Source organism: Odocoileus virginianus, chromosome 16 (assembly GCF_023699985.2).
Source record: "Odocoileus virginianus isolate 20LAN1187 ecotype Illinois chromosome 16, Ovbor_1.2, whole genome shotgun sequence".
Classification (NCBI taxonomy): domain Eukaryota; kingdom Metazoa; phylum Chordata; class Mammalia; order Artiodactyla; family Cervidae; genus Odocoileus; species Odocoileus virginianus.
This window is the reverse complement of record NC_069689.1, coordinates 2,662,717-2,674,928: the sequence shown is the minus strand read 5'-3', so window position 1 is coordinate 2,674,928 and position 12,212 is coordinate 2,662,717. Positions and strand designations below refer to the sequence as shown.

Sequence of the window (12,212 nt, the reverse complement as noted above, 5' to 3'; positions counted from 1 at the left end):
AACTATAAGCAAGGTGAAAAGACAGCCCTCAGATTGGGAGGAAATAATAGCAAACGAAGCAACAGACAAAGGATTAATCTCAAAAATATACAAGCAACTCCTCCAGCTCAACTCCCGAAAAATAAATGACCCAATCAAAACATGGGCCAAAGAACTAAACAGACATTTCTCCAAGGAAGACATACAGATGGCTAACAAACACATGAAAAGATGCTCAACATCACTCATTATCAAAGAAATGCAAATCAAAACCACAATGAGGTACCATTATACGCCAGTCAGGATGGCTGCTATCCAAAAGTCTACAAGCAATAAATGCTGGAGAGGGTGTGGAGAAAAGGGAACCCTCTTACACTGTTGGTGGGAATGCAAACTAGTACAGCCGCTATGGAAAACAGTGTGGAGATTTCTTAAAAAACTGGAAATAGATCTACCATATGACCCAGCAATCCCACTTCTGGGCATACACACCGAGGAAACCAGATCTGAAAGAGACACGTGCACCCCAATGTTCATCGCAGCACTGTTTATAATAGCCAGGACATGGAAGCAACCTAGATGCCCATCAGCAGACGAATGGATGAGGAAGCTGTGGTACATATACACCATGGAATATTACTCAGCCATTAAAAAGAATTCATTTGAATCAGTTCTAATGAGATGGATGAAACTGGAACCCATTATACAGAGTAAAGTAAGCCAGAAAGATAAAGACCATTACAGTATACTAACACATATATATGGAATTTAGAAAGATGGTAACAATAACCCTATATGCAAGACAGAAAAAGAGACACAGATGTATAGAACAGACTTTTGGACTCTGTGGGAGAAGGCGAGGGTGGGATGTTTCAAGAGAACAGCATTGAAACATGTATATTATCTAGGGTGAAACAGATCACCAGCCCAGGTTGGATACATGAGACGAGTGCTCAGACCTGGTGCACTGGGAAGACCCAGAGGGATCGGTGGAGAGGGAGGTGGAGGGGGGATCGGGATGGGGAATACATGTAAATCCATGGCTGATTCATGTCAATGTATGACAAAAACCACTACAATATTGTAAAGTAATTAGCCTCCAACTAATAAAAAAAAAAAAGAAAAAAAAATCAACAGGTATCTGAATAAACACTGCACCAAACAAGAGCTTCAATAGAAAAAATACACACATAAAAAGATGTTCAAAAAGCAAATTAAAACCACATGAGAGCTATATATACAGACTAATATGAAATGGTTATAATTACAATGTGTAACCATGTCAAGTATTGGTGAGAATGTGACTAACTAGAACACTCATGTACTACTGGTAAGAGTATATAAATTGTTTCTTTAAAAATTAAACTTCTCATAGGATTCCACCAATCCCCTCTTGGGTATTCACCGAAGAAAATAAAAGCACACATCTGCACAGAGGCTTATACATGAATTTACACAGCAGCTATATCTATAATAGCCAAAAACTGTAATGAAAACAAATGTCCATCAACAAGTGACTGGATTAACAAACTATGGTATTTTACACAATGTTATCCTTCTCAGCAATGCAACGGAAATGATATACACAACAACATGGATAAAATTCAAACTAACTATGCTGAGTGAAAGATTCCAGAGGAAAGAGTACTTACTCTATGATTCCATTCATATAAAATTCTGGAAAATGCTAACATCCATAGTGACAAAAAGCAGATCAGCAATTGCATGGTAAAAGAGTTGGAGGAAGGAAAGAATTATAAAGAGGTATGAAGAAACTTTTGAGGGTGATGGAATGGTTTATTATTTTCATTGTACTGATGGTTTCAGGAATACATATGTCTAAACTCATCAAACTGATGCTTCACATATGTGTTATTTATTATCTGTAAATTATACGTCAATAAAGCTATAAAAATAATATATATCTCATAGGATTATTTTAAGAATAAAATATTGTACATAATAAGTTTCAAATGAGCCTGTAAAAATGCTGTTATTCTGGTACCGAATAAACACTTGATAAATATTAACTTCTCATGTAACAATTGAAAAAGTACTTGAGTAACTAATTCAAGGTTCAAAACACCTAATACACACCTTAGCTTCTTCTTCTTGTGCTTTTTTAACAATTGCTTGTAACTGCACCTCTCGTTTGAATTCAGCATGAAGTAATTTCTCTTCCATCATCCTACGTCGTTGGTCTAATAACCCTTCTTTCCACTTCCGGACTTCTTTCTCCTATACACAATGAATTATCACATTATTAATTTCAGCATACACAGTCAATTGACGAGAAGTTCAAACAGGTAAACAGCTTAGGAATTACAAAGTGAAGAACCAGGAAAGATCTAAAGATCATGACTAATTATTAAGAATGCAGACTGTAAAGCCTGACAGTTCATAATCTACCAGTCTTGCTTGCTACTTGCTAGATGTGTAAACTGGATAACTTTCGTAGCCTACACCTCAGTTTCCTCATCTATAAAGAGAACAGTAGAAGTATCTAACTCATAGGTTTTAAAGACTGAGTTAGTCAATATACGTAAAACTTTTAGAATAGTACATTAGATATTGCTCAAGAGAAATATTTGCTGTTATTATTATATTGCACTATGAGCACACTTAAAAATAGTATTTCTTATCCTTATAAATGTTGTCTCTATAACTCAAATTCAAGACAAAAGAGTAATTTTACCTTAGAAATTAAAAAATGGTGAGAAGTTTGAAAAGTCACAATTATCTGCATAAGAACATTCTCTGAAGGAACACACTGAGTTTTGCTTATAGAAGAATAAAGATAATTATGATAGTTGCATTTAATTCAAAGAGGAGAAGTAAAAGACTTGTCCTGTGCTTCAACATATTAGAACCAGCACCAAAAAGAATAAAGAAAATCAATGCTGACTTAACATGAATGGAAAGAAAACTAACATTTAAGTTGAATTTTAGCTACATAACAATGGGTTTAACCACCTTAAAAAGTATGATGCAGAAAGAGCACTGAAATAGGAGGTAAAAACAGGTCCTTAAAGCCCCAGCTCTGCAAATGATTGGTCATATGACACTGCAGACAGCCTTTAGTCTCTCCTAGATTCAGTTCTCACATCTATAAAATGGGGTTCAGGATCTGTTCAATTCTGTGTGCCTCACAGAAGTACTGTTGTGATCAGATGAGACCATATAGGTAACAACAGTAATGAAAAAATAACCACTGTACAAATGGAAGGTGAAATTTACCATTTGAATTAATTGAAGTGATACCGACATTGATGGGAAAATTAAACCAGAGAACTTCTAATGTCTCGTACAATTTCAAGAATTTATTATTGTGTTTGCGTGAATTATCTGGAGATTATACTATATAGTGAGAAAACAAACTATGTAATTTTGTTTGTATGAAAAATACAGTAAGAAGGGAAAGTATAATTGTGTTATAACACTTTCCTGAAGCTTAAAATGAAAAAATATATTAACTCTTGTAGAACCCCATTACAAGGAGATTGTTTTTCATACTTGATATATCCAAACCAAATGATTAAAATAAAAATAATTAAATTCTTGAGATTCATGTAAAGAGAAAAATTACAGATTTTCTTCCTTTCCCACCAACTTTTCTACTGCATTAAGGAGAATCTTATGTCACCTCATTTTTACAATCAGACTATTTGATCTAATTATCTCTCCCAATTTTAAAACACACAAAAGGAATGAAAATACTTTTAACCTATGCCTATTAGTCCTCCTTTCTAGGACCAAAAGGTAAACAAAAGAGTTTACCTATACTACAGGAGAGGGCTTCCCTCATAGCTCAGTTGGTAAAGAATCTGCCTGCAATGCAGGAGATCCGGGTTCCATTCCTGAGTTGGGAAGATCCCCTGGAGATGGAAATGGCAGCCCACTCCAGTATTCTCGCCTGGAGAATCTCATGGACAGAGGAGCCTGGCGGGCTACAGCCCACAGGGTCGCAAGAATCAGGCATGACTGAGTGACTAACATACTACAGGGGCCACATGGCTTCTGTCATGCTGTGTCAAGTATTTGTCATACACAGGCTTCAAGATGGCTCCAAATGATCCCAGTCACCTGGTATTCAGACCTTTGCATATTTCCCTCCCACATTCTATCAGGACTGTGACCAATCTGTTGTTGTTCAGTCACTAAATTGTGTTTGACTCTTTGCAACCCCATGCACTGTAGCATGCCAGGCTCCTCTGTCCTCCACTATCTCCCAGAGTTTGCTCAAATTCATGCCTACTGAGTTGGTGATACTATCTAACCATCTCATCCTCTGGTGCCTTCTTTTGCTTTCAATCTTTCCCAACATCAGGGTCTTTTCCAGTAAGTTGGCTCTTTGCATCAGGTGGCCAAAGTACTGGAGCTTCAGCTTCAGCATAAGTCCTTCCAATGAACATTTAGGACTGACTTCCTTTAGGATGGACTGCTTGGATCTCCTTGTTGTCCAAGGGACTCTCAAGAGCCTTCTCCAGCACCACAATTCCAAAGCATCAATTCTTGGTGCTCAGCCTTCTTTATGGTTCAAATATCACATCTTACACAACTACTGGAAAAAATCATAGCTTTGACTATGTGGACCTCTGTCAGTAAAGTGATGTCTTTGCTTTTTAATACACTGTCAAGGTTTGTCATAACTTTCCTTCCAAGGAGCAATATAATTCAGCAAAAGTGATAGTACATCACTTCTAAGATTAGGTTGTGAAAAGACAATGCAGCTTCCATTTTGGCAGCTCACTTATTCATTCTCTCTTTTTCTCACTCAGATTATTCTGTGGCAATGGTAGCAGCCATGTCATGAGAACAATGGGCTGTGGAAAGACCCACATGGCAAGAAATGGAGGTCCACAACCAACCACTAAAGAGGACCCCAGGCCTGCCAAAAGCCACATGAGGGATCTGAAAGTGGATCTTTCATTTCCAAACGACTGCTGCCTGAGCCAACACACTGACTGCAACCTCACGAGGGACTCTGAACAAACAAACAAACAAACAAATCACAACATAAGCCACTTCCAGTTTCCATGCCCAAGAAATTGTGACATAATAAATGTGTGTTGTTTTAAACTGCTGAGTCTTGAGGTCCTTTGTTACACAGCCTACATAACTAACACAGTACTCACATCTGCCATGTGTAATTAACAATAAGAATGACCAAATATATATATGGAAAAACAGTCACCCAAGTACCATGCTACAGTTTTACATACTTGCTACATTCATCAACACAGCTGGTTAACAGTTACAAATGCCATTTTATGGATTAAGAAATTAAAAGGCAATATCATTAAGTAATTTGCCAAGGGCACCCACCACATGCTATCATGTGGTTAAAATCAGGATTTCACCAGACTGGCTATCTCTAGAGTCCATGTTCTTTCCACTACACCACACTGACCAAAAGTTACACTGCTCTAAATACTCCAACATTGCAGGCAGATTCTTTTGCCGTCTGAGACACAAGGGAAGCCCCATAAATCTAATTAGTGCCCTGCTTATTAAAATCTGACCATCTCAGGTTCAAAACTATCCTACCAATTCACCGAACACTTTGCACAAGACTGACCAAGGAAACCCCCAATGAAAATGGCAAAAGACAAAGTGCAGCTTTAATAATCCATGCAAACTGCAAAGCATCAATTTACTAGCTTTTTTAGGAATGACAGGTTATGATTTCTTTTTTTAGAAAGGTACAGGTAATTTTTCAGTAGATAGAAATGCTTTTATTTTCGAGTAAATTTATTTTTACTGTTCTTTTAGCTTCTCTGAAAGCAGAAAAAGTCAGTATGAAAATAAGCCCAGCAGTTTAAGGCAATCATGATTCTTTAAAAATTAAAAACTCACCCTTTCTAACAATTTCTGAAGCTTTAATGTTTTCTGTTCACGTAACTTTTCCCTTAGCTGCTGTGCTTTCATTTGTTTTTCTTCATGTTTCTTCTTAGATTCTGCAATTGTTCTATTAATACAAACAAATGGACAAGAGACACAAATGTTTACATGATAAAGCCAAAAATATCTTCTTTGGTCTTCAAAGTTCTTAAAATAAATATAAACAATATACAAAACTAATTTGGCCTAACATTTCAGGAAAACATTGTCACTTTTCAAAAGATCTGAAACTGTCCTGAATAATGTACCTTAAAATAGTATCAGTATGTAACGACTCCATTTAATAATTAAGAATGGCTAGCTCCCTTCCTGTGAAACATTTCAAATTAATTTTCAAAGGCCAGACCTTTTACGAGATGGTGAGGAAAGTTTTTCATGCATATGAATTCCATGTCCTGGAGGCCTAGCAGGTTCTTCCTCTACAATATCCCCCCAGGATGTATTTTGGCGCCAAGATTCACGAGCTATTTTCAGAAAAAAGAAAACCACTGTTAACTGTTTAACCACATAATTCTATAAAACCAACTTTTGAGAACCGATTTTTAAAGGCATCCTACTCTAAATTATTCATTTTACACAAAAACCACATGTATTAACATAATCTATTTTGTACCGCTCTACCTATACATACAACACACACACATACAAACATGCACACATAAATTACCTTCATAATCTGCAAGGACATCATTCCAGTTCATACCACAGAAAGATACACTGCCACTGCCCATGCTGGTCTAAAATGTAATAAGAAAAATTGAAAAATAGTTGAACCAATTATGAACTAATAAAAGGAACTATAAATGAAATTTTCCTATCTATTGCTCATATATTTCATTTAGCAAACAGTCCAACACCAACATTAACAGCAGAAATGAATGAAATAATTTTAAAAGAAAAGTATTGGCCTTAAACTATTACTACATAAAACTCTGAAATATTCAGCATATACATCAGAAAAGCTCAAAAGTACTTGTTGGGTATTAAAATTTAATCGAAAAATGTTTGAAAGTTTCACAGTTATTTTTATTCTTTAAGAAATCCCTCTCATCAACATATATATCATGAGTGCTTAGTGACAGCAAGGCAATGTATCATTTGCTTTTTATCAGTAGAATAGAAAAAGATATCTTAGATTCTTCTTCAATCTATACACTTATAATCTGAGAAATGTTATGTATTTACTTACTCTGAGGTTCAATTTCATTTGTAAAATGAGAAACCAACTTCCAGCTTGTCAATTGCATCATATATAAAAAACACTTGGTAAAGTGCTTTAAAAGGACTTCCTATTGTTTATTGTATATCTCAATCACCCAGAGAATAAAAATGCTAAAAGCTCACAGAAAAATCACTGTCATTGTCAGTTTCAATGTTGAAATCGTTGTTTTCTTCAGCTTCAATTTCTCTAGTTAACTGTTCCTCTTCAGCAATAGCACTGGCAATGGCTTCTTCATTGGCCTTTTCTAGACGATCTGCTAGCTCTTCTTTTTTAGCAAGAACTTCTGCCATAGACTATAAAGTTAAAAACAAACAATAAGAAGAATCATTAGTAGACTGGAAAGTCAAGTAATTATTTCTCTCTTTATGTTCTAATCATATACTCAACATATACATAAAAACAGCACTGATAAAGAACTATAAAACTTGGGGTCCAGCTCTGTGACTCAGAAATTTCTTAAAAGCAAGAGACTATTCTGTATCCCATAAAATGATACAATAATCCATGACTTACTTTCTTACCAGTCTGCTGTGTATGACAAACTGTGAAGTTATATAAATAAGAGGTATTGTTATTAATGATAAAGTGTGAATTTCATTCAATCACCAAAATTCAAAACAGTTACAGACCAAATATCTTACAAACAAAAGAAAAACACTATTCTTAAAAAGGAACATTAAAAAATTATACCATAATGGTGTTATTAATATTTTTTGAACATATATACCTAATTTAAAATTATGCATTAGAAGCATGTAATACAAGTAATATGTACCAGAATTAATTGATTAATCACCTATAATAAGCTTAAACATGTATACTATAAATGCTGAGGCAAACACTGAAATAACAAAGATTTATGACTACTAAGCCAACAAAGGAGACAAATTTAAAAATGTAATTAATTAAAAAGAGGGGAGAAAAGTAGGAAAAGCGGGATAAAGAATAGGTGAGTCAAAGAGAAAAACAATAAGATGGCAGATTTAAAAGAACTATATTCATAGTCACATTAAACAGAAATAGTCTAAACACCTCAACTAGTAGACTCAAATCTGGATAAAAGCAAGACCCCAAACCACATGCTGCACGTAAGAAACCTAATTTAAATATGAGAGTATAAACAGATTACAAATAAAAGAGCTACCATACTAACACTAATCAAAAGAAAGCTGAATTATTAATATCAGACACAGTAGGTTTCAGAACAAAAAATACAACAAGGGATAAAGCAGGTCATTTCATAATGATAAAACAGCTAATTTATTAAGAAGACAAAACAATCCTAAAGGTTTGTGAATTTAAGAACAGACCTTCAAAACAAAAGAAGTAAAAACTGACAGGATTGCAAAACAAAATAAACCTAACTGGAATGTAAAATGGTACAGCCACTTCGGGAAATTGTCTGATAGTTTTACACAAAGGTTAAAAATAAAGTTACCACGTGTTAGTCGCTCAGCTGTGTCCAACTCTTTGCGACCCCATGGACTGTAGCCCACCAGGCTCCTCTGTCCATGGAATTGTCCAGGCAAGAACACTGGAGTGGGTAGCCACCCCCTTCCCCAGGGGAATCTTCCCATGTATCGAACCCAGTTCTCCTGTGTTGCAGGCAGATTCTTTACCATCTGAGCCACCAGGTAAGCCCATATGTAAGTTACCATATGACCCAAAAATTCCAATCCTAGATGTATACCCAGGAGAAATGAGACCATACATTCACACAAAAACCTGTACACAAATATCTAACGTAGCATTATTCACAAATGCCAAAAAGTGGAGAAAACCTAATGTTCATAAACTAATGAATGGATAAAATATGGTACAGTTCACATACTGGTACAGGCTCAAACACAGATGAACCTTGAAAATAATATGCTTAGTGAAAGAAACCATTCACAAAGACCACATATTGTATTCCACTTCTATAAAATGTCCAGAACAGGCAAATCTATGAGAGAAAAGACAGATGAGTGGTTGTATACGGCTGGGATGGTAGGGAGAAAGGGAGGCCTGCTCATGGACACTGGGTTTTTTCTGAAATGATGAAGTGTTCTAAAACTAATCATGGTCATGTTTGCACAACTCTGTGAATATACTAAGAAACACTGAACTGTACACTTTAAATGGATAAACTGTATATTATGCAAGTTATATCTCAATAAAGTTAGTTTTAAAAAGGCAGTCCCACAGATACATGCAGAGATTTCAAGACCTCTCTCTCAACTGATGAAATAGGTACAAAAAATTGGCAAAGGAGACCTGAACAACATTATCAACAAAACTGACCTAGATATTTTCTCAAGAGAAATGAAAACATATGTTCAAAACAAAGACAAATGTTCATGGTGCCTTTATTCATAACAGAGAAACTGGAAACAAACATCTGTCAACAACTGGAAGGATGAACATACTGAGCTACATGCATATGACAGAGTACTCCTAAAGACAATAGAAAAAGAAGGAACTATGAACATACACAGTGATTCAGTGAACCTCAAAATAATTATGCTAAGTGAAAGAGGCTAAACATTACATAATTTACATTAATTATATTATTCCATATACAGAGAATTCTGAAAATGCTAACTAGTATGTAGTGGCAGCAGAACAGTGATAACCCGGGAAGGGGAAATGGGAAGAGTAGAAAGGATGACAGAAGAGAATGTAAAACTTTTGGATGCAATCGATACTTTCATTATCTTGATTGTTGTGATGATTTCATAGGTATAAACACATGTCAAAGTATATCAATGTATATATTTTAGATATATGCAATTTATTGAAAATCAGTAACACTTCAACAAAGGTATTAAAAATGCAAGTGCTTGAGCTTCAGCTTATTACTGAATTGGTCTGAAGCCTAAGCATTGGTAGCTTCTTTAAAGCCACCCCTCCCAACTGCATCTACCCTGGTGATACTCTGCTCCCTCAAAACACACGATTGTCCTTGGGGAAGAGAATGGGATGAGGGAGTTTAGATGAGAAATCATTTCTTTGCATCATAAGTTTTATCTCTAAAAACTCTTGAATATTACAGAAACTAACTTCTTAAGGTGCCACACCAACATCACAAATAACAGTGATTAGAAAACTATTAAAGTTGGATAGATTTAACTTTGTAGAAGGTATGTTCTCACGTGAGCTTATTTCCTTCCTAATCTTATCTTCTCCAGAGAACATTTCTATTTTGTCTCTTAAGACCTGAAAATATTTTAACATAGTAACACAGCTTATGGATGAAATGATTTAATTATCCACATACAACTTCTACTATTTTCCACACTGTGAAATTCAAACAAATATCTGTATACATCATCATTCCTAAATTTCTAAATTTTCATTAAAATTTGGAATTTCAGTAAATCTAAAAAAATTAATCCAGGGTAGCTAGGATTTATATCAGCACATTTTTACAATGCTGGCAAAAGTGGACCTTAAACATAAAGGTTCTCACAATCATTTTTTGCTTAGCCTTCTGTTAAATAAGAGAACTGCAGATTTTTTTTTACTCTAACCATCTCTGAGACAATATTATATAGATGGAAAAAAGGAAACAGTTTTCTCAATACACAGTTCTCTATAATCCTTCACTTAGAATCTCAACAATGAGGTGCTTCTCTAGAGCAACACACAGAAGTATCACTGCCAAGACAAACTAAAAATATAAAATTTTTTCAAAACCTTGCTTTAGTTAAAACTCCTCTAAAACTTCTAAGAATATACCAATATTCATATGTAAAGCGGAACTTATTTTCTTTCCAGTATGTAATGTCATGCTCAAAATAATATTTCAATATTCCACCACAAGCTAATTTTACCTATGTGATCAAAATAAAAATGATGAGAGAAGAATTTTTAAAAAACTATTTTATGCTTAAGTATAGGATGTTTTTCTTCTTTTGAAATTTGATTCTCACAGAATCAATTCACAAAATAAATAATTTAATATGATACCTATGAAATTTAATATGATATCTATGAAAAGAAAACATAAATATAACCAATTTCTACCCCATACATTAAACTCACTTACATGACAACAATTACATTTAACTTTCAAAAAATTCACACTAAAAGATGTAAGTTAAAAACAAATTACCCTTATTCCTTTACAAAGGAATCTAAATATTAATTTCTGTTTTTCTTATTACTATAACTCTTATTTTTCCTTAAACAACTCATATCAAGTTTCATCTATATCTAATCTTACTCTAAGATATATGATTTGGCCTAATCCTGGTGGCTCAGTGGTAAAGAATCTACCTCAATGCAGGAGACACAGATTTGACCCCTGGGTCAGGAAGATCCCTTGGAGGAGGGCATGGCAACCAACTCCAGTAGTCTTGCCAAGAAAATGTCATGGACAGAGGAGCCTGGCTGGCGACCATGGGGTCACAAGAGTCAGGCACAACTGAAGCTACTGAGCACACACACATGCACCATCTGCTGACATCATCTTTCAGCATCACAAAGCACTAAGTTTAAAAAGAAATTATAGTATATGGTGGCCATTTAAAAATGAAAATTGGAATGACTTTTCTCAATAGCTTTTTATGTGGAGCTACTCCTTCTGAAAATTACTTTTTAAAAATGCCAGCATGACCTATTCTGAACTATCCTCAGGCCAAGCTATCTTACTACTTAAGTGGAAAAGAGAAAGACATGAGCAGAATTAACTGTTCATCCAAAAACATAATCCTATAAATAATTTCAAGTCAATGCATTTTTAAAGATTCAGCAATAGGGATGACAAATTTCATCTTAAAGACCAATTCCAAACGATAACTATCTAAAGTATTCTGTTAAGAGAATTTTAAAACTAAGTTCATTACGCACCATTTCCCAACAGAGTGGTAGATGTTGCATAGAAAATATTAATGCTATAGTTTCTTAATGCTAAAGAACATTTGACCAAATCTTACAAAAACTAAATGATTTTGAGCAAGTTACTTGACTCTCACAGTCTCATTTCCACCCTTTACAAAATAAGAATCTTAACTACATCCACAGTTTGCTATAAGAACAACATGTTAACATAAAATAACATATAAAATGCAATGCTTAAAAGTGCTCTGTAAAGTGTAGAGAAATGCATTATTGGAATTTTTGCTTC

The 12,212-nt window shown here is 34.7% G+C and overlaps 1 protein-coding gene across 8 annotated transcripts in view; it reads right to left on the bottom strand.

Annotated features, from left to right (window-relative positions):
• The window catches only part of SCAPER (S-phase cyclin A associated protein in the ER), a 400,938-nt gene that overhangs the window by 282,382 nt on the left and 106,344 nt on the right, over positions 1–12,212 (bottom strand). For all 8 annotated transcript variants that reach the window (XM_020886983.2, XM_020886986.2, XM_020886987.2 and 5 more), the window contains 5 exons: positions 7,225–7,395; positions 6,548–6,617; positions 6,227–6,344; positions 5,836–5,947; positions 2,077–2,217 (listed from right to left, as the gene is read on the bottom strand). In XM_020886983.2, coding sequence (XP_020742642.2) covers positions 2,077–2,217; positions 5,836–5,947; positions 6,227–6,344; positions 6,548–6,617; positions 7,225–7,395 — 612 coding nt within the window. The remainder of the gene's footprint in view (positions 1–2,076; positions 2,218–5,835; positions 5,948–6,226; positions 6,345–6,547; positions 6,618–7,224; positions 7,396–12,212) is intronic.